Genomic DNA, 23,693 nt, shown 5'->3' with positions numbered 1-23,693 from the left:
GATTAAACATCACACATGAGTCTATGTTAATGAAAGGGTAAGTTGTGCCCATTTGAGAAGCGAGGGGGAGTCAGATTAGAAACAGCAGCATTCTGAATACCAATAGCAGTTCTATAGGTCTTTCTCAATTTCTTCTTGAGGTGGCTTATACCTGACTTCCATCACAGCAGAACCAACCACTTCTATGTGCCTTTGGTAAATATATAAATAATCATAATCATCATTGAAATGTAATTGAATTATAGATCTGAGAATTGAGAAGCCAAATTCTCGCAAACACTTCCACTATCAAAATTGTGAGCAGAATCAAAACTGTATTTCTTAGGATATCATAGCCAATTTGTAGGCAACCAAAGTCTCTCTCCACTATATTATGCTGCCTTTGAACTAGCCTGTCCCCACCCTCATACTGCCACTGTGTGCCCTTCAATACCTAGTTTCTGTACAGCCAAACACTGAGATCAAGTCAATGTGGTCCAGATGTTTAGGATCTTGTTCCAAAGGAAAAGTGTCCATCCTCTAGTACAGGCATGTGCACAGCCCTCAGCTTCTAAATACCACTAGTGCACTCAGTCTTTAAAAGAAAATCTGTGTTACAAACCCCAAGGGAATGTTTGAGAACATTAGAAAGGATAGCAGTGATATGAGGAGCAATATCATGGGAGGGCATGAAACTGGATCATAAATAAGTACCTGTTAGCTTATTGAGATGAACAAGTGAGAGTGAAAAAATGAACAGAAGCTGTTTTATAAAAATTAGGGACTGTAGTGTTGACTACACTTTTGTGATTATTTTCTTGTTAGACACTATGTTGTCCAATATCTCTGATAAACAAGGCAAAAATTCTCTGTAAAACATTTGCAAATTGGATTATAAAAACACATCAAAGAGATCATCCACCAAGATCAAGTAACCTTCATTTTAGGGAAGCAGGGATGTTTCAACATACATAAACCAATAAATGAGATCTGCCCCATAAATAGACTGAAATACAGAAAGCACAAAATCATTTTATTACATCCCCAAAAAGGCAAAATCCATCACCCCTTCATGGTAAATGTCCTAGAGAATCTAGGGATATAGGGGCACATCTTAGCATCGTAAAGACAGCATACAGCGAACAACAAGGGACATCTTGCCACACGGAGAAAAACTCAAAGCATTTCCACTAAAACCTTGGACAAGACAAGGATGTCACTCTCCCTCCTATTCACTATGACACTGGAAGTCTCAGCTATAGCAACAAGTGAAGGAGAAGAGGACACAAATAGAAAAGAAGAGGCAAAAAGCAAAGTGAATAGAATGTTTCCACCACCATACACACCCATATGTTATCCTTTTTATTCATCTTTACATGTCTATATTTACATTTATATCACCAATTTGTGGTATTTCCCAAATCAAGGAAGGAACTATCTTAAAAAGACCAGAAAACTGAAAACTTAGGATCTCTTTTTTGATACAGTCTGCTTTATAGTGAGGTTGTGGATTTATATAAAATCATTGTTAAAATTTATGAAAAACTCAAGAGCATACACATTGTGTATGCATATAATATGAAATTATGAATTATTAGATGGTAAATATTATGGTAATGATGGCAATAGTATAAATACAAATATTAATCAATAGTTGGCTTTAATTTTATACTTATTTGATAAATATAAATAATGTTATATATTTTTATAAATCCGGAAAATATGGATGCATTTGGAAGGAGATAAGAAGCAACTTTAAATTATATCATGCAGAAATAAATTATATTTTTCTGGTCAGTTCACATCTGTAATCCATCTGTCCCCACTTTAGATCACAAGTGGGGGATGAGAAAAAGACTTGTGAGAGAACAGGTGATGTTTATCCCCTTAGAAGTCGAACCACCATGTGGGGGAGATTGTTTATTAAGCAGCTGAAAAACATCCTTGAACAAATGCTGAGAGGAGATATAAATGTGAGCCAAAGACAAGAGGCAGCACCTTTGGAGACTTGGGATAGTTTTGGCTATTCATTGCCCCACTTCGAGATGCTCCTGGAGAGAACCGTTCGAGGGAAGGCTTCGGGGCTTGGGGCTCAGGGCTTGGAGCTCCAGGCTCTGGCTGCGGTTACTGGTTCTGGTTACTCCAGGTTCCAGCAGAAGAAATCCTCCTGATTACGGCAAGAGAATTGTTCCTTGGAACTGATATCCTTATGGTTTCATTATTGTATTCTTTAATCTGCTTTTCCTTGTTTAGGTTAGTTAGCTTATAAGTGAGGTACTCTCAGTTTATAAGTTCATAATAAAATATATTTGTTAAGAAAATTGAGCCTACATTTTCCAATTTGGTAGAATACAGGTTTTTAAAGTATGTCCTTATAATTTCTAGGTTTCCTCAATTGCCTCTGGTTATGTCTCCTCTTTTTCATTTTTAATTTTGTTAATTTGTATATTCTCTCAGTGTTTTTTATTTAGTTTGGATGTTTGTCGATCTTGCTAATTCACTCAACTAACCAACTCTGTTTCATTGATTCATTGTATTGTTCACTTTGTTTGTGTTTTATTGATTTCAGCCCTAAGTTTGATTATTTCTTGCCATATACTCTTTTGGGGTGTGATTTCTCTTTATTTTAGAGGTTTTGGGTATACTATTAAGTTGCTGGTAGGAGAGATCTCCAGGTTTTTTGTTGATGTGTTTTTGTTGATTACATAGACACTTAGTGACATGAACTTGCTTCTTAGAACTGCATCCCATAAGTTTGGTCATCTTTGATATTCATTTTTATTCAATTCTAGAAAATATACATTTCTTTGTTACTTTCTGTCTTGACCCATTTTTCATTCAGTAGAGAGTTGTTGATTTTCTCAAGAAGAACCTAGACCTCCTGCTCATATGTAGCCGATAGAAAGTTCATTCTCCACGTGAGAAAGCTCACTCTCAGTTTCCATGAGTTTGTAAGGTTTATGTTATTTCTGTTGTTGGTGATGTTCAACTCCTTTTCCCCAACTGCTCTCAGATCTACCACCTTCACTTCCCTACCCACCCAATTTCGTGGTTTCTTCTGTTGTTTTAAATAACAAAAACCAGCCAACTTCACGCTGACCAACTACTCTTAGAATGTAGCCTGTCCTGAAGTGTGGTAGGCCTACCAGGTTAAGCAAAATCGACTCTCCCTCTCCTACAAGCCAACAAATTTCAAAAGCTCCTCAGCTAGTGGTGTGATTCTGTGCCCATCTCCCCCATCCATGCTAATATTTTGTTTGGTTTGGGTTTGTATAGCTTTTATGCATGCTGTCACAATTCCTGTGAGCTCCTAGGTACATGCACCCTTTCTTGCAATCTTTCCAAACAACCATCCAGGAAAATCCCTGAGCCTTGTGAATGTGATGGGTACTTTCCGTTTATTGGAAATTAGATTGAGCATTCCACAGTTCTCTTTCCCTGTTGAATGACCACTTGTGTTAGTTGCCATCTACTAAAAGAAGCTTCCTTAATAAGAGACTTGGTAATCTATGGGTGTAGCAATTAAAGTAGGCTACCTGTACAGTAAGTCACAGCATCCTCTTGTTTCCAGCTCCTGAATTCTGGGAGTACAAGCTCATGCCACTGTCATTGGCTATTTTACATTAATTTTGAGGATCATAGGATTGTTATGATTACATGACAAGCACTTGACCAAGTAAACCATATCTTATGCCATAATTTTTAAATAATTTTCTTCATTTAACAATTTCATCATGGAGCTCCTGAAACAAGGATACTATCAAAGTTGGTGGATCTGGACCCAGAGGGCCTGCACAAAACTGATATACCAACCAAGGACGTTGCAAACAGAGTACCTAGACCCCCTGTTCAGATATAGCCTATGGACAGCTCATGCTCCAGGTGGGGAAGGAGGGGAGAGCAGGGGGCTGCCTCTGACAGGAAGGCTGGTGCCTGAGATTTGATCACCCTTAGCAGAGAGGCCCTGTGGGAACACAGAGGAAGGGCATGCAGGTTTTCCAGATGAGACCTGATAGGCTGTGGTGAAATGGTGGGGGAGGAGAACCTCATCTGCCAAAGGTCCTAGAGGAGGGGAATAGGTGGAAGAGAGAGGGAGGGTAGAAACAAGAAGATAAAAGTGAGGGGATTATAATTGGGATGTAATGTGAATAAAATATAATTAGAAGAAGAAAAAAGAATTGCATACATTACACTTAATTTACATCATTTCCATTCCTCTCTATACCTTCTCCAGCTCCTCTCCTGCCCCATCCCATCTCAAATTCATGACCTTTTCTTTAATTATTGATATATATATATATATATATATATATATATATATATATATATATATGTATGTATGTATTACATATCTACAATACACATTATACCTACCAAGTGCATTCAGTGTTGCTAACATGTTTTAGGCTGATTACTTGGTATTGGATAACCTATTTGGGGTGTAGTGCTTGAGGACAACTTAGTCTCCTCTCTCAGGGTCCATTGGCCACTAGTAGCTCTTCATTTGGGGAATAGCCTTGGAAAATTCCCCCTGTTCACTCTGGAATGTCCACTGGTATTGTCACTATGAAGATCTTGTTTTAGATAACCTCACTGTTAGGGTTTCATATGTGCAGATTCCCCATTCTCTCTAGAAGGTACTATCTAGCAGCAGGCAGCCTGGTCCTCTGGTTCTCAACGTCTTCCCACTCTGTCTTCTATTACTTTTTCTAGGCCTTACATGTATAAGTTGCAAATTTAGTTGCACCATTAGGGTGGGATACTCTATAGCCTCTGTGCCTTTTGAAGATTGTTTCATCCCATATGTCATAAAACATGATACAGTACAAAAGAATTTATGGAATGAATGAATGAATGAAATTTGATGACAATAGGTCACTAATTTGAGACAAAGGATGTGTTTGTCTTTTCTGCTAGACAGAGAAAGATAAAAATAAAAATTGTGTTTACATTCCCTGTAAAAATCAGCTCACCTAATAAAACATTAAATATCAAAATACTATTTCTCAGGACTATTTTTATTACTTTAATAGAATCTTTAAATGTTAAATAAACATTCAATTTTTTATTATACTTACAGTTGAAGAAAAGTTAAAAATAAACTTTGATAGATTCTTATATGTTTGTAGGGAACATTTCTTAAATGATTTTCAGAGCATTTCCTCTCTTTCTCTACTGCATGATCTCTGAAGAAAACAGGACAGTCACATGTTCCTCTGTGAAATAATTATGCCAGTGGCTTGGATAGGAGAAACATAGGAAGCCTAATAAAATTCTGTTGAGATGCCTAGATATTAAAACTGCAGTGAATTCATGACTTTATGAAATATATCTCTATGTTTTCAAGTAAGAAAGAATTATTTGAAAAAGACTTTATGCCAGGGACCAAAAGGCCTGAGGCCGACCCCCACCCATTCAGTATTTGCAGCAAACATCCTGCTGGGCCACTCATTAGGTATGCAAGGCATCCGGCTTAGTCCTGAGAAGACAGCGATCTGATCCTAAGATAACCACAGAGACATCCTGCTTTGTCTCACCTGGAAGACCCCTCCCCTTGCAAATGTTCCCGGGGCTCAACCCAGAAGATTTTGTACTTTTCCACTACTCTCCTTGCGTACCCCCGCCCTCACTAAAGCAGGTTTTAAAAAGCCTGCCATTACCTTCAATAAATGGCTCTTGACAAGCAACTGTTCGCTTGAGCTCTACATCTCTCTCGCCCATTTCTTTAAATACAGGTTGCGACCCCCCTCGGCCCCCCAATAACTGACCAGCTGGACTGGTCGGTGGACTAGTTATCGTTACATGGACTAGTTAATCTGGCGCCCAACGTGGGGCTCGAGGTGCGGGTTTCTTCCCGAACGGATTAAGGGACCGGTCCACAGGAGTTTTCATGACCAGCCGAGTTCGCCCGGCCGGCTTCGTCATTAGGTGAGTCATCCGTTCGCATATCTCAAGAATGGGCCATTCGCTGTCCAAGGAAGCAAAGTTCATAAGAGGCTTAAAGGACGTACTCAGAGAGAGGGGTATTAGGGTAAAAAAGAAACATTTGATTGAGTTTTTTGTTTTTATTGACCAGACCTGTCCCTGGTTCATGATTGATGGACCTACTATTCATTCTGAAAAGTGGCAAAAGGTGGGGCGTGAGCTTAATGCACTTATTAAAAAAGATGGTAATACAGCGGTGTCGAACAGTATTTTTTCTTATTGGGGCCTTATACGGGACATAATTGAGTCCAGCGAAAACGAAAGCGGACAGAGGCAGCTCCTCTCCGTGGCTGAACTCTGCCTGCGCGAATCTCTCCCTCCTTCTCGTGTTCCTTCCTGTTCCTCTCTACAGGGTTCCTCTCTTACGTTCATTGACATGCCCCCCGATTCTGTTCCTCCTACATCCTCGGAGCCCTTAAAAAATCTTTCCCCTGCACCTGCGTCCAATCCTTCCCCTTCCCCCCGCCGTCTTTATCCGTCGCTTCCTCCCACCTATGAGGACCCCATTTCCGCTATGGAACGTGGGTGTTCACCACTTTGTGCCCCTGTTTTTCCCCCAAAAAGGACACCCTCTGTCCGGTCCGGTCCGCCAGCCTCTCCTGTTCCCCCTCCGTCGGTCGGCCCTTCACGCGCCTCCCGCCATTCCGCCATTTTCCTTTCTCAGGCCCCTGATGAGCCCTTGGATCCGGATGCTGCTGCCACCCTTGAGGAGGAGGCTGCTCGATATCATTCCGATGATGGCCTCCTCCGCGCGGCGCCAACCTTTCCCTCCTCTACCTTGCTCACTCTTCCCCCTCCCCTTACTAAGCCCTACCCTGCCTCCCGGCTCCCGCCACCTTGTTCCCTCCCAAACTGCTTTTGCCAGACGGAGGCCCATCTCCAACACCAGATCTCCCATGCGACGAAGATTCTTCAACTTCAACAACGGCTTTCACTTTTAACAACGCGCCTTTCCTCCACAGCCCCGTTTATTTTCCCTGTCACCCGTTCCCAGAGCCAGCCCGCCCTGAGCGGGGCAAAAACTGAGGCCACTGATTCAGGCGCTGCTTTGGGAGAGCCACCTGCCTCTGCCTCTCGAGTGCTGGGATTAAAGGTGTGGACCACTATGCCTCTCATCATTTACAGATTTTGAAGCCCAACATTCACAATCTTCATTTTTCACCGAGTATCAGCTCAGTAGTCTCGCGGTTGGCACTAAAGGCCTTGCTTTGGCTAGCTCCCGCCGTTCAGTTTTCTGCTGGCCTCAACTCCAGCACTTTTTACAAAATGCCCGAGTCTGGCGTCCCGGCCAGACACGGGGCCCTAGGTAGAGGGTCCCAGGCGGCAGTCCCTGGGGCATCCTGAGATTCCTTACTGTAGGAAGGGAAAGAAGGTGGGATGCAGCGTGGGCCGGTCCAATGGCTCAAGTCCCCAAGGGCCTAGACCAGCTCTTCGGATACCATCCCAGGGCAGGTTGTGGCCGATACAGGTCCCCTCGGGGGCTCCATTTCCAGAGACCCCGCGCCCCAGCCTGGCCGCTTTCGAACTTACAGACCTGGGGACAAGACCGCCATTTGGATCTGGCAACTCCAGGAGATCCGGCTTCTGATAGTGAACATGATTCCTCAGGTTCGGAGGGAGAACAGAAAGGTGGTGGAACGGCTCCTGACCCTACCCAGCCTTTCGCGCTCATAATTTTTCCTTCCCTCTTTGCCCCCACAGGACTGCTCTGGCAACGGGCCCCTCTTTTTTGGCTTCATCTCCCCTCCTCCTCCACTAAGGTCCTTCCTACTTATCCTACTCTGGTTGCGTCTCTCATTCGGCAGGGGCGGGAAGCGGCCACCAGGCTCTTCGGAAGGGACCCTCACTCTATTATCACGCCTTACTCGGCCACACAAATAAGGTGGCTTTTTCAAAATTCAGATGATTGGGCGGTCTCCTGTATTTCTTTTTGCGGCCTATTAGATAATCATTATCCCCCAGATAAACTAATTCAATTCCTGCAGCGACAACCTGTCATCTTCCCGAGAGTCACCCGCTCCAGACCCCTCCCCCAAGCTTCCCTGGTTTTTACTGATGGCTCCTCTACCGGGGTTGCTGCCCTCTCTGTGGACGGAGCTATCCTGCAAAAACAAACCCCCCATACCTCTGCTCAGCTTGTTGAGCTGGAAGCTGTCGCACACGCCTTTACATTGCTTCCCCATACTCCCTTTAATCTATATACTGATAGTGCCTATGTCGCGTCCTCTGTTCCACTCCTCGAGACGGTTCCTCGTATTAAGCCTGCTACTAATGCCTCCCCTCTCTTCTCCCGTATCCAACAGCTTATTCTTTTGCGCTCTCAGCCTTTTTTCGTTGGTCATATTCGCGCTCACTCTACCCTGCCAGGGCCTCTGACTACACTTAATGCCCAGGTGGACTCAGCCACGCGCCCCCTGCTTTCAGGGCTGGCCGTTCCATCCGCCAGCGACCCCATTGCTATGGCCAGGGAGGCTCACGCCCTCCACCACCTTAATTCCCAAAGCCTCCGCCACATGTTCTCCATCACTCGGGAACAAGCCCGGGCTATTGTTAAAGAATGCCAGGCATGTGTCACCTTTCTTCCCGAGCCACATACGGGAGTCAACCCTCGTGGCCTCATGCCTGGACAGGTCTGGCAAATGGATGTTACTCATTTCTCCTCTTTTAAGAAACTTAAGTATATTCATGTGTCTATAGATACTTTTAGTGGATTTATTTGCGCCTCTCCGCACGCTGGAGAGGCTACTAGAGATGTTATTGATCATGTTTTGTATTGCCTTACTGTTGCCCCCAAACCCTTTACATTAAAGACTGATAACAGCCCTGGGTATACAAGCTCTGCCTTCAAGTCCTTTTGTGCCCAACTGCAGATTAAACATGTTACGGGGATACCTTACAATCCCCAAGGACAAGGAATTGTCGAGAGGGCCCACCAGACACTTAAAACAATGCTTAATAAATTACAGTTTTCCAAAGGAATCCTATATCCCTCTACAGCAGGGCCTCGCCTGCTTCTCAATCATGCATTGTTCGTCCTAAATTTTCTACAAAAGGATGATCTTGGCCATTCGGCGGCCGATCGCCTTTGGCACTCTTCCACCTCCTCCACCTATGCCAAGGCTCTATGGAAGGATCCACTGACCCACCGATGGCATGGACCCGACCCAGTCCTTATTTGGGGCAAAGGTCATGCCTGCATTTATGATCAAAAAGAACAAAATGCGCGCTGGTTACCTGAGCGCCTAATCAAACCTTTTAACCCCCCTCTCCCAGGGAACTCCCCTGAGGAAAAGATGTAATTGTGCTCTTTTTTAGGATAAAAAAGATACCGCCGATTCATCATGTTGCTACTCACCGCGTCGCTCCTTTGCCTCTGCCTTCCTGAAGTGATTCTCGCCGCATTCCTGCGCCAACCTCAGCCTTATACAATCTATAATTTTACCTGGGTCATTATTAACCAAGCGGGAGATATTGTTAATTCCTCCTCCTCTCAGGGCATTAACCCCCAGTGGCCCGATTTACAGGTTGACCTCTGTGCCCTGGCCCTGGGAGGCCCCTCTTCTTGGGGCATGGAAGACATTTTTTGGCCTAAGGCTCCCGAGGAGACGCCCCCCTTTCTCTCGCTCGGTTGGTGGTCCCAGCCCCGGCTGCCGTAATGACCTGAAGCGCATCATGCTCCACAAAACCTTACACCAGGATGGGATTGCTTGGGCCGGAGGACTCTATGTTTGCCCGGGACCCTCTCATCAGCCCCGTCCTGATAACCACCGCTGTGGTGGGGCCCAAGATTTTTACTGTGCCTCTTGGGGGTGTGAGACCACTGGCGACACGTACTGGAAGCCATCCTCTTCTTGGGACTACATCATTGTTGATTCCTGGGTTCATCCTCAGCCCTATGGTGAGGCCGTTAAAGACCTTTGCAATGCAGCTCGTTCAGTCACCAATGGCTGGTGCAACCCCCTGACCATTCGCTTCACTGAGCCCGGTAAACGTGCCAGTTGGACAGGTCGTGGATTTGAATGGGGCCTCCGTGTTTATAAATCAGAGTACGATTTTGGACTTACGTTCAGGTTACACCTCCTGAAAAAGGTACCCAATAAGGGCACTGCAGTGGTTGGGCCTAATCATATTTTCCATCATCCTGTTCCCGTTCCTGCTCCTGGCCCCCCAGCTAAACCCGCCACCCCCATGCCTCCCTCCCCGCCTACCCCCTCGGACGTCCTCCTTCGGTCCATTTCACCCCCTCCCTTCCGACCTACCCTCCCCGTGGGCCCCCCCCCAGTTCGGCTGATGTTATTCTCCAGTTGGCAAATGCCTCCATATGGGCCTTGAAAAATGACTCCTCCTTGTCATTTCCTGAATGTTGGATGTGTTTCTCCCCCTCCCCGCCCTTTTACGAGGGTATTGCTCTTCTTTCCACCTTGCTCTTTACTAATGTTACCCCACCCTCACCGGCTTAGCTCCCGACAATCGCATTACCCTCCAGTCCGTTTCCGGCTTAGGTACTTGCCTCCTGGGTCCCCATATGCTCCCTCCTCTTCCCCTCAGCGGCGTTCGCGCCCAGACTGTCATTCCCTACCTCTCCCTCCCCTACATTCCCGCGCCAAATAACACCCATTTTGCTTGTTCCTCTGGTTTAACCTCGATCGTCTATGCCCCTACCTTCCTTTCCTCCAAAGACTGGTGTGTCCTTGTTATTCTTCTTCCCCGTTTTACTATTCATGACCCCGACTCATTTTTAAATTTTCTGAAAGGGGGAATTTCCCCAACCCTAACCTTGCCTCCCCCTGGCTTACTACTCTTCTCCCCACCCTGCTCGGGCCCCTCGTTGGTGTTCTCCTTCTATTATCCTTTGGCCCATGGACTTTAAACCGTCTTACAGGGTTTGTTAAAAGTCAGGTTGAAGCTGCCACCAAGAATATCCAGGTTCACTACCGCAGCCTGGAGACTGAGGACTCAAATGAGACTTCTATTTCCATCCAGGAGATTTCACCTACGCCTCAGTCGGTTAACTATGGGCGGCCTTTGCAGTTCCTATGGGTGGCCTTTGCAGTTCCCGAGGATGCAGAATGCTGGATGGTGAGCCTGGTTGTGCCCTCGGTGCCTTTGGTAAACCTGTGCAAGCCCTCCCCTATATCTTTTGGCCTGAGCCCACCTTGACCTGACCCGCGATAGTGCCTGGTAAGTCAGAGACGGAGCGATCGAATAAGTCTCGGTTATCAGACGTCGGTCGGTCCTTGGTGGGAGGACAGACCATAGGCGTGGTAAGATTGAGCATCGATCCTCTAGCAGGCTCAGGCCATCGCGAGGCCCCCTTTCCTTGGGAATTTGGCCGGTCCAGAATAACTGTTGTCCTGAAACACTTGGACAATAGTGATTCTCAAATATACCGCCATCCTGTAACAATGACTGGTGACCTCCTAAAAGTCATTCGCTGGGCTGTAAGGTCTCCCTCAGGCCAAAATAAACAAAAGGGGTGAAGATGCCAGGGACCAAAAGGCCTGAGGCCGACCCCCACCCATTCAGTATTTGCAGCAAACATCCTGCTGGGCCACTCATTAGGTATGCAAGGCATCCGGCTTAGTCCTGAGAAGACAGCGATCTGATCCTAAGATAACCACAGAGACATCCTGCTTTGTCTCACCTGGAAGACCCCTCCCCTTGCAAATGTTCCCGGGGCTCAACCCAGAAGATTTTGTACTTTTCCACTACTCTCCTTGCGTACCCCCGCCCTCACTAAAGCAGGTTTTAAAAAGCCTGCCATTACCTTCAATAAATGGCTCTTGACAAGCAACTGTTCGCTTGAGCTCTACATCTCTCTCGCCCATTTCTTTAAATACAGGTTGCGACCCCCCTCGGCCCCCCAATAACAGACCAGCTGGACTGGTCGGTGGACTAGTTATTGTTACATGGACTAGTTAAACTTTATATATGTATACTTTGTATACATATGTATATATATTGTATATGTATATTTTGTATACATGTATATGTATATTTTGTGTGTATATATATATATATATATATATATATATATATATATATATATCATAGGTTTTGATCTTTTTAAAACCTATTTTATTTGGTGTTCTTTAATGCCTCTACCTCCCTTCCAACCCACCTGTCCTAGACAGGATAGAAAGAAGGTTAATAGGTGTTTTTAAAGTATCTGTATTATCAGTATGCCCAGCTAGCAATCAATCAATACACTGACACTTGTTGTATTTTAAAATAGCCTTAGTTAACCTGGGGCAGGGCAGACATTAATCCTCTAAATTACTTCCTATAGTGTCGCAGGTATGGGATCCCTGCCCCAATCCTATGCCATCTGCTTCTACCAATTTCTATCATGCTACCTCCCATCCACATTCCCAAATACTTGCTAATGTTCTTCACCTGGGCCGGATTCTACATCCACACCCTTCCATCTAACCCATAGCGGCCTCCTCTCTTCTCCTCAGGGTCTCTCTCCTCCTTCCCCATGATGGTCTTTCTTCTTCTTCCCAGGATTCCTCTCTCTCCTCCTTAGGACCCTTAGCCACACCTGCCCTGCCCAGGTGGGATGGCTTTTTATTAATTAGCATCAAAATACATCAGACCATCCACCCAACAATTCCCTTTTTCTGTTTAAATAAAGGCTACTTACTTTATGTACAGTAAGTACAATTATGAAAAACTATAAAAACCAATAGTAAGATTTATTTTTTAAAAAAAGACTTATATACATAACGTCTAATCAAAAAGTATTTGGCAACCTTGAAGAAATCTTATCTATTCTATTTTGGTGAGTCTAAAGTTTTGAACCTAAATCAATATCTATTAAAGCTTATATCTATCAACCTAAAATATTTATCTAGACCTAAAAGTATCTTCTTAACTCCTAAACAACTGAGCTTAATTTTAAAATTAACTATCTGGTCTTCAACCCCATTAGAGACTTGAGAAGGAATAAATTTAACTACCCAAATAATCTGTCGTGCAGGTTAGCAGCTTCCAGAATAAAAAAATGATAGAGACAGTTTACTGCCTGAACAGACACCCAAAACTCTCTATGACGTTGAAGCATCATCTTTAGCCTTCTGGCCCAGTATATCTGACAGATATTTGTGAGGCAGGGACCACTGAGGACTTGCTTACCCTGTCTTGGCAGAGTCTGGCCGTCAACTCTGCGTGCATCGAACCTCTCCCATTTTAGGTAGAATTTTGTCTGTAGGAGAAATGAGGACATTTTTGTCCCATGGCTGTTATGCCACACTCGAAGCCATCTCTACAAGGAGGTTCTTTGATGCTCATCATCTTTTTGTGGTAGGCTGGGTACTGTCAGGAGTTAACTTGTCTTATTGTCAAAGAATCTTTAAATTAATAAAAACATTTTAAATGCCATATTCTGTAGGTCTCTGAGGTCTTTGAAGACCGTATCTAACTATTTTACCATATCTATCTATAGAATCATATCTGTTAAACCTAGCACGTATATTCTTATACTTGACATGGCTATGAATTGAGCAACAATTGGCTTGTATTAGTTAATTATCCTAAACAGCTTACAATAACACTGTCAGAATATTGGAAGCAAACTACATATTAATTGAGTTGTATTTGTACAATACCTCATATTAGAGTAGAAATGTAATGTGTGAAGAATAATATTAAATTTGAATTCTATTTTAATATATTAAATTCAAAGTTATTTGTATCAATATACAAAATTCTATATCAATGAAATAATAGTAACCTTATTTGTGAGTAATAATTAAGGCCTTAAGTTTAGAAGTAGATTCAGTAATCTACTTTTTGTCCTATCATCCCTACATATCTCTATACTCGCCTTTCTTTCTTTACAATCCCTATCTCTATACCTTTTAATGACAATATACATCTATAGCTCAAGAAGGCAACCAAAAACCTACCCATCCCCCCTTAAGGGAAATGGGCGTCTTTCTCTTAAAGTTTCTTCAGGCTGATTTGGGCCAGAGAATACCTGTAGGGACCAAATTTTTTTTAAAAAAGGTTAAACAAGCTGGGAACAGCATTCGTGTTCCAGTCTCTAAATGTTGAAAATTTCCAGATTTAGTATTAGTCCTGTGTGGGACAGTCTGAAATGCTGGACCAATTTGGATCAGCAGCCTTCTTTGAAGCTGTTCTTTTCTGATGACGAACCACAACCAAAACACTTAAGGCTAAAACATGAGGGATGCAGGACATCAGCATCTCAGCATGCTGGAGGAATGAATCCTGTCAGGTCTGATCCAGCATCAGTGTCTGGTTCTTTTATTCTGAAAATATAATTTCTCACAAGCATTATACAGTCCTAAAACTAGGAATGTACTAGGTGTGCAGGATGCACTTGTCTCAGCCAGTCTCAGAGCTGTTCCCATGCAGTGGGATTAGCAATATAAATTAACTGCTTGTTCTGCAGATTGAATTTATATAGACAGACTCACTTAAGTTAGCAGCCTCTCTTTTATTTAGGTCTGTTTTATTTTGACCTTTTTTAAAGACAAAATATAACATCACCATTAACAACAAACATACAATTATCATCATATTGGAATCAAAACAAGATTGTATAGTTCCAAATGTCCTTCTCTGGGCTCTGTGGCCCCCAATGTATATGGGCCAGGCTGCTACCTGTTTCCTGAGAAAATGCTTCCAGTTTTAGAAACAAGCTGGTTGTCCTGAGCAAAAGAAAAAGGCATTAAGTTTCAAATAAACATCAGATAGATTCCCATTTTATTTTAGGGTTTATGTATATCATAGGTGCCTGGCTTTTTACATTTGTTTTGGGTGGTTTCATCTCACCCTTCTTGATGGGAAGTATGTAGCTTGTATGCCTGTCTCCCCTTTTGAGCTTGGTCCTTACTTTGACCAACAAAATATATTTCTTATACCATATGTATATCTTGTACCTGGATTTTTACATTTGTTATGGGAGGTTTTGCCTCACCCCTTCTCTACATGGGAGGCACGCAGCTTCATGCCTATCTCCCTGTCCAACCTTGGTCTTTACTTTGACCAACAAAACATATTTCTTAGGCTGATTTACCCTTTGGCACCATCTCTCTCATGGACGTTTTACTTTTAACGAAATTGGCTGGCTTTTTTTAAAGCATTTTTATTACCTTTTTTTTTTTCACATAAACCTCAGATTGATGTGTATCTACCTTTTAGATAAATAAGCACATATAATTTATTGTTAATAAAAAGGAACATATCAAAAAATTTATCAGTTTAAATCTTAAGAAGTCTCTTGTAAGTAACTTATCTTATCAGCAGGGAGCCACGCCTGTGGAGGCCAGGTTGGAACTGAAGAGTTCTGCCTGGCTTTTTGTCTCTGTTGTGTTGGGACTAAGGGCTGGTGCCATTACCATCCTGTTTAACTATTTCATCTCAACTTAGTCAAAATCTTTAGAAATCTCAGAAAAAAAAAAAACCAAACAAGGAAACCAGAAAAGTCTAAGCCTTGGGTCAATTTAGGCTTCAGTTAGTGAAATCCTGTCCATCATTCCATGGAATTTAGTCATTGTTATCTCTTTCTGTTGGGCCTTTTCCTGAAATCCCCAACCATCCCCCAACAAATAGGGACATCAGACCTAGACCTTTAGACTCAGTTCCTTGGGGTGATTCTATTCTTTCTCATCAGGATTTTAACAGCAACACAGCAGCAAGAATTTTGAAGCATTTTCTGGAAGCATCTTGAAATAGAGAAATAAGAAGCCAAGCAATGAAAAGCAATTGATCTTTGTTATTTATACTGTCCCAAAGTCCATAATGGATTTTTTTTCAACTGACAAAGACCATGCCCTCCACAAGAAGCAGTTCCCTTTCTACCAGACAAACATCATGCACCCTCTCCTGGGTCTGTTTCCAGTGTGCAAACATCAAAGTCCATCACACTAGACAATATCACATCCCACCCTGGGAATCAAAACAAAAATATGTTTACATTTACTAAATATTGTGTGTGTATATATAATATATATGTGTGTGTGCGTGTGTGTTGTATACAAAGATGTGTATGTATATAATACACTCACATATATACATACATACACACACATATATACACATACACATACATATATTCTAACAGAAGCAACAACTGAGAAGTAGCCTAAAATATATATATATTTGTGTATATGTGTATATATATCACATATATATATATGTGATATATTAAAACAAGACTTAACATCCCATATTTTACTTTTTTTTTCGTTGGGTTTTGTCAGTGAAACCTGGTCCTATCCAGTAGGTTAGTTCTTCAAAATAGTGAGACGCTAGAGTCATTGGCAGCTTGGTGGGCTTGCCAGAAGTGTTGAAGGATACGACATTTAACAAGTTCTAACTTTAGTGCCTCATTAAGAGAGTACATCTACGAGGATTTTATCAACTCCTGCTTGAACCGGAAAAGATGTTATTCTTCTGTTACCCTGGCAAAGCTTGTTTATACGGTGTGGGATTTGGAATCCTTAGATCCTGGAAGAATCCTTATGACACAGTCTCGTATCTGCTTGGTCTTCACTCCATAAACAACAGGGTTCATCGTGGGAGGCAAAAGCAGATAAATATTAGCCACAATGATGTGGCAAGATGGAGGGATGGTGTGGCCCCCAAAGCGGTGGGAAAAGAAGGAAAAGAAGGCTGGGCTATAAGAAAACACAATGGCACAGATATGGGCAGTGCAGGTGCTGAAGGCTTTCTGCCGAGCATCTGCCGAGGACAGGCTGACCACTGCCCTCAGGATCATAGTGTAGGAGATTGTGATGCACAGGATGTCAAAGCCCCCTATCAAGAGAGCAACCATCAGACCATAAATGGCATTCACCTTGACATTGCCACATGACAGCTTGGCTACAGACATGTGGTCGCAGTAGGTGTGGTTTATTACATTGCCTCTACAGTAGGGCAGGCGCTTGGTAAGAAATGTAAATGGAATAATTAGCAGCACCCCCCTCAGGAAGGTGGCAAACCCAACCTTGGCAATGATAGGGTTGGTGAGGATGGTGGAGTAACGCAACGGGTAGCAGATGGCTACATAGCGGTCCAAAGCCATGAGCATGAGCACCCCAGACTCCATCCCTGTGAAGGTATGGATGAAAAACATCTGTACGAGGCACTCATCAAATCCAATTTCCTTAAGATGAAACCAGAAGATGCAGAGGGCTTTAGGGATTGTACTAGAGCACATGACAAGATCTGTTAGAGAAAGCATCGCTAAAAAGTAGTACATGGGTCTGTGTAAGGAGTCCTCAAAGAAGATGAGGTAGAGGAGGCCACAGTTCCCCACCATAGCCACGGCATACATGGAACAGAATGGGAAGGAAATCCAGATGTGCATGTCTTCCAAGCCGGGAATCCCATTCAGAACAAAGGAAGCTGGAGTCATATCTGTGTTATTCTGCACTGACATGACCAGGCAAGTACCACCATGAAACTGCTTAAAATTATGTAGGTTTTCCTAAAGAAAGGAGAAAAGAATATATAGGTTTTAATTACTACTAGTAGCTCTCTTCTGCTTTTAAATTCTGTACAATACATTTTAATGTTCAATCAAACAAAGGAATAGTTTTGTCTGTGTTGTTACTTATTGTTAATTAATTGATTCATTCAGGAAATCATTATTGATCAGATTCTGACTACGAATATTTTAAAGATAGATTTTTCATCCTTGTAGAGAAATAGTCTACTGTATTCTACTATGATTTTTCAAGGGGGCTTTTTCATTTTTTAGAATGCCTTACTCAATTGTGAATAACAATATATATCTTACTATAGATATGATCTTTAAAGGGGGTTTGGTCTAGGCATGTTGGCTGCGTGCTTGTAATCCCAGCACTGAGGCAGAAGAGCACAAGTCCAATTCGGAATATATTGCAAGACTCTGAAATTAATTAATTAATAATTAATTCAATTCATCATATCAGCGATCACTAAACACTTAGGGCTTAGCCATTTAAAATTCTTGTCCTTACTCAGTGATTGATGTTTACCACTAGTTACTGACGTTCTGTTCAAAGAATTATGAAAATAGTCGAAGGGTTTATTCCTCGGTAAACCCTAGGATTTCACAAGTCAGAGTAATGTTTTACTAAGTTCCTCATCCTTCATGATTTCTCATTATTGTCTTTTAACATTCTGAACTATGATAATGTTTTTAAAATTGAACGTGTATAGCCATAGGTCAAGAGCAGCTAATGGTGCCTAGGGCGGTGAGTCTTTCGGTTTATATTTTCTACAAGATAAACAATAACATCTTGAAGTTTGCTCTTTCTACAAATCCCCCTGACTTACTTTCCACTAAGATTTTCTAGTGCCTATGTCAAATATATCATATATATTTCATATACACATTTCTATATGCATATATTATACATATGCGGCTAGTATTACTATGTCTTACTAACGGTTATCAAGCCTTTGCCTGTTATAATATTTCTCCCTTTAATATGTATTTTTCAATAATGTGTTGCCACCTTTGATATTTTTTTATTTATCCTCTCTGCTTTTTCAGATTTATATTTTTATAATCATAAAATAGAACCCATTTTAATTAACTTCTTGTTGTAGGGAGAGGGCATATAAATTAAAAGATTTTAGTAAAGCTTTCCAGGCTGCGCACATGAGCCACCAGGCAGTTAATGGTGAACCCACTCGTGTTTCCTCCTGTGACCCTAGCCACAGAACTGCCTGAACCCATCCTGACTTCTCTGTCTCTATCTTCTCCACCCAATGCCAGGAGCGCAGCCTCCAAGGAGCAGTGGTCACGCTGACCCCCAGGCAGTCCGCAGGAATGAGGACCGAGAGGCATGCTAGATTCATCCCGTCCATGTAGCTGCAGGACCAGTGCACTGAGCTCCCTTCTTTAAATTCTACCACCCCAATGCCTGCGCCTTGCTCTGTGGCACCCCGCGAGCTGCCTGAGATAGGAGCTGCCTGAGATAGCTCCCGCGGCTACAGAGCCTGGAGGTTGACAGCTGTGTGTTCGCAAGCTTTCTGTGACCCATCCCGGACATTCAAGCCCATGCGGTCCCCCAGGCCCCAGTTCCTGCGACCCCTCGGTGGCATTGGATCCCCCTACCCCGCCCCCACTCTGCATCCTGCACCTGGAGTCTCCCGGAGCCTTCTCACCTAATTGAGAATAAACTTAAGCTGCTGGAGGCAAGAGCAGACCATAGACACCCGCAGCAACAAAGCTACACAGGACCTGCAGCAAGCACAAAGGTGACCTGCCCCACTGAGGCCAAGGGACGGCTCAGACTGAGTGCCACCTGAGCCGCCGCCTTGAGCGCTGCTACCACCTGGTGCTGCGTATGAAGCCACGCATGAGTGCAGACAACCATGCTGCCCTCCCGCTGTTCCGGTGGGTCCCACACACCGGGCTCCTCCCATTTCCAAACTATAAATGGTACCTACTAAACCCTGAAGACCAAGTTGGGCTGCGTGGCCACTGAGGAACTTCTCCCACACCCACAAGACAAGGAGGACTCCATCCCTCCAATCCCCATAACTGAAGGCCCCAGGAGAGGAAGACAAGAGCCTCTTAGATAAGTTTTGTTTGCAAACTGGTGCAGTAATTGTGCCCTCAGTCCCTCAAAACCACTAGAGGATTGAGTCTGCATGCCTTGGGAGAAATTGCCTTCTAGTGTACTGTCTGTGATATTTTTAAATAAAATTGTGTGCAAGTGACCTTGAAAAATATTGTATTACCATAGATAAAAGACTGCCTCCTTTGTTTCTATAAGAATTGCTTTGTTGGTTTCTTTCTTTTTTTTTTTTTTTTTTTTTTTAGTTTTGCATCTTTGTAGAAAAAATGCCTTATATTTAGTATTTTTAATCATATATCATATTGGTTTCTCATCCTAGAGGAAAATTGTTAAAACCCAAATTCTCCATTTGCTTCCAAATTCCACTTCCAACTTAAATAAGTGTTTGGAGTACAGAAATGGGGTTCCACACTTTCACTCTTTTTCTTTCTTTCTTCTTTCTTTCTTTCTGGAACACTGACCATCTGCCATAGAACAATATGGAGAATGTGCACAGGCCTATCCAGCTGGAAACACAGAGCCTGTTACACAGATGTTAAAAAATACCTCAGCAACTATGTCAGGACTAAAATCCAGTGCCCAGGATCCCAAAGGAGCACAGGACTCCTCTCTCTCCCCCTCCCTCCATCCCTCCCCCCCCCCCCCCGCATACCTTCCGTGTGTGTGTGTGTGTGTGTGTGTGTGTGTGTGTGTGTGTGTGAACTGTTGATATTGAAGGTTATGGAGAATTGTGCTTTTCAGAAAGAAATCCTTGAAGAGAAATACTAGTAATACTAGGAAGGAAAAACACTACACACACCACACAAACCACACACACACATGCAAATACAAAACACAAAAATCAAAGTGACAGAATGGTAAGAGATATTTGACACATAGGCATGTGAGGACCAGGTCATGACGGTGAGCTTTAGGCAGGAGCTATAGCATCAGTAATTTTAATATACCAGATTGCATAACGACTTCAATAATTGAAATTAAGTAATAAGGAATTCACAGGAATCCTGAGAATAATGAGTTGATTCTACTGTGCTTTGAACAGCCTACCAGGCAATCCTTCCGTTCTCCCTGCCAGGGCTGGGGTTGAGGGAGCTTTTAGCTATTATAATTTTTGTCCAAGAGGCACTCAAACCATGAATCCACAGGGCCCAAAGTTAAGGCTGCTCTTGGTCCAGGATTGTCCTTTGCTGAGCAGGTTCCAAAACAACAGGGAATCCACAAGTAATTTCTACCTAGTTTTGTGAAGGAAACTCTGAAAACGTATCCAGAGCAGCTAGCTGACTCCTATTCCCTAATTCCCTAATGCATTATAATTACTTCAAATGCATATGAATTCCCATAGAAGTATTGTCAACCAACCTCATGTACATTCTTCCAACTTATTAGAATACCTAGATTTGAGGTCTGATTTTGTCAGTTCATGTACACAGTGAGGTGTTTAAAAACAAACAGTATTTATCTTAGATAGCTCAGAAAAATAGTACACACACACACGCCACATATGGAAAAAAGATGACACTTAACTTGGACATAATATAAATATTTGATAAATCTCTACAAATAGTACATATAACTTCTATTTTGTTTTGCTCATTTGTCTGTTTGAGGAAGAGTCTCATTATATAGTTGTGGTTGGACCAGAATTTTCTGTGTAGGTCAAGCTGGCCTTGAATTCACAGAGACCCAACTGTCTACCACGCCACCCCACCCCCCGGTGCTGGGTTCATTTAATACCGTGCACAGCAAAGAACTGTTTGTTCTAGTCTTTCAACATTGCTGTAAACCTGAAATTACATCATAATACAAACATAAAATTTTGTTATAGACATGCAGCATAGGGTACATTATTTGAAATATCATTTCAAAATAAATTTTTTTTCAGGATTCTGTGCTATCTGTGGAATGTCAGCCTCTATAAGTGTACTTTCTTCATTCCATGTAAAGAGTTCTTTTGCAGGTACTTCAGTATTTTTAGGGAAAGGCCCTGGATCTAAACACAGATGCATCCATAGAAGCAGAGAATACTGTCCTATGTGGGGGAAGATGAGGCAGTTCCCCTTTTCCCAGCTTTCGCTTACACATGCAAGTACATAAGATTCACAAACACACACACAAGAGAAAAGAGACTACATAGCTTAACAGAATAGCACTTTTTTTTTTACTAACTAATAGCAAAAATGCTTTATTATTTCTTTTGTCTCAATAGGAAGGTGTGAAGTGAATAGAATGCAGTCACTGAGTAGACACACATCCTGGAGCAGCTGGACCACCTGAGATGTGCTATGAGCGACATGCACTGTCATAAACGTGATGTCGAGGGAGCCTGGGAGGGGAAGAATAGAGGACCTAAAATAACCCGAAGTCTCTTTTCCTTTTCACTTGCCATCCCACCTGAGTGTTCCAAGACAGGGGAGTTTGGTTCACGGTACATGAAAGTCAGCTCCGTAAATAATGAGCTTCACAGAAGGTCAGAGGTCAAATCTGGGGAGGCAAGTGACACCAACCACATGTAAGTGGCTTTACTTATTTATCCTGGGTCACCCATTCAGAGGCCACCTAGCGCTTTTTCGCAGCCAGAGTAAGCGTTGCCTAGCGTAAGGGTTTTCTATGTCTGCCTCTGCATCACCTATTACTGGGCAGGTACTAATTAGGCAGGCTGACTTTGATCCCAGCGTACAACTAACAAAGTGCAAGCATGTCCTATAATTCACACACTTGTTATTATGTTGGTTTTTACTTTAGGTCATACATATAAATCACTAGTTCTGTCTGTAATACCATTTGGCTGGTCTAGAGGACAGTCTTTCCATATTCTTGAATATATTTCTTTAGCCTTTGCCAATTTTGGAACAATTGTAAAAGGTTTTTTTTTTTCATTTCTTAAGTTTTCATGGTAATGTATGTTTTTAAAAAAATCATGAAAAAGGACTCTGGAGGGCACTCCCATTCCCTTCCATCCTGCTGTCAAAATGCCACCATACGTTTAGGAGACACTGAAGTCCATGAACATCCTGGAGAAGACATTTTATTTCGTTTGTAAGCCCCAGCAAAGCACTTTTTGAAAGCCCCGCCTGAGTTCTCTGGTCCTAAGCGCATACACAATGGGGTTGAGCGAAGGAGGGATAACATTGTGCATTACATTGAGCAAAACTGGGATCAAGGTGGTCTTGGTCTCTGCCAGGTGAGTTACAGAAAGCACTACAACAACAGTGTAAAAGAAGAGGATGAGGATGAGGTGGGAGCTACAAGTGCTCAGAGCCTTAGAAGCAGCCTCAGCTGAGTTGAGTCTGAGTACAGAGCGCAGAATCAAAGTATATGACAATATTATGAGACCCAGGTCACCCCCCATTCCAACCCATGCCAGGACTAACTGGCAAATGCTGTTCTGCCATCTGTCATCACAAGACAGGCTTGTGACACCAAGGTTGGAGCACAGGCAATGGTCAATTTCGTTTCTGGAACAATAGTTCCTTTGGGCTGCAAGCACAGGCACTGGAATGACAAGCAAGCCATTTCTCAGCACCATAAACAGTGTGGCTTTTAAGATCAAGGAATTGGTGACAATTGATGAGTAGCGGAGAGGATAACAAATAGCTACATATCTATCAAAAGCCATGCAGAGAAAGATACCAGACTCCATCCCTACAAAGCAGTGGATGGCATAAATCTGAGCAAAACACTCAGGAAGGCTAATGACCTTGGCGTCAAACCAGAAGATAGCCAAAATCTTAGGCACGATGGTGGTAGCAAGGCCCATGTCCACGACAGATAGGATGCCCAGGAAAAGGTACATGGGCTGCTTCAGGGAAGGGTCCTGATAGATGAGGATGAGGATGAGGACGTTTGTCCCTATTGCTGAGAGATAGAGCAAGGCCAGTGGTAGGGAAAGCCAATGCTGCCAGCTGTGAATGCCTGGGAATCCCATCAGAATAAACTCGGACACCTGAAACTTGGAACTGTTGGAGTCTTTGAGAGATGCAGACATTTTTCTGTGAGGAAAAGAAAAGATGGGATGGTCAGCGTTGCTGTCTCTGAGCATAAGTATCGTTAAACGGTGCTTTGCTCTTATACTATACTTATACTTTAACAAATAGGCATTTAGGCATTTCACAGACTTTATAGAACCACATCTAAAATTCTCCTTTCCATTATTTATTTGAAAAGGAAAACCATGTAATTGTT

General features: G+C 42.8%; 2 protein-coding genes across 2 annotated transcripts; both read right to left on the bottom strand.

Moving 5' to 3' along the window:
• Positions 1–16,411: 16,411 nt before the first annotated feature.
• Positions 16,412–17,377, bottom strand: LOC311580865 (olfactory receptor 52N4; the record flags this gene model as incomplete). Its single annotated transcript, XM_084752672.1, has 1 exon — positions 16,412–17,377. One exon carries the CDS (start codon positions 17,375–17,377, stop codon positions 16,412–16,414), a length of 966 nt encoding a protein of 321 aa, XP_084608798.1.
• A 5,159-nt stretch (positions 17,378–22,536) lies between these two features.
• LOC311580929 (olfactory receptor 56B1-like) lies at positions 22,537–23,496 on the bottom strand (the record flags this gene model as incomplete). Its single annotated transcript, XM_084752782.1, has 1 exon — positions 22,537–23,496. The coding sequence occupies one exon, from the start codon at positions 23,494–23,496 to the stop codon at positions 22,537–22,539; it is 960 nt and encodes a 319-aa protein (XP_084608908.1).
• Between the last annotated feature and the right edge of the window lie 197 nt (positions 23,497–23,693).

This window comes from Acomys minous, assembly GCF_964271855.1.
Source record: "Acomys minous genome assembly, chromosome: 2".
Lineage (NCBI taxonomy): Eukaryota > Metazoa > Chordata > Mammalia > Rodentia > Muridae > Acomys > Acomys minous.
Note: the sequence above shows the minus strand (reverse complement) of the source record. Positions and strands in the feature narration are given on the sequence as shown.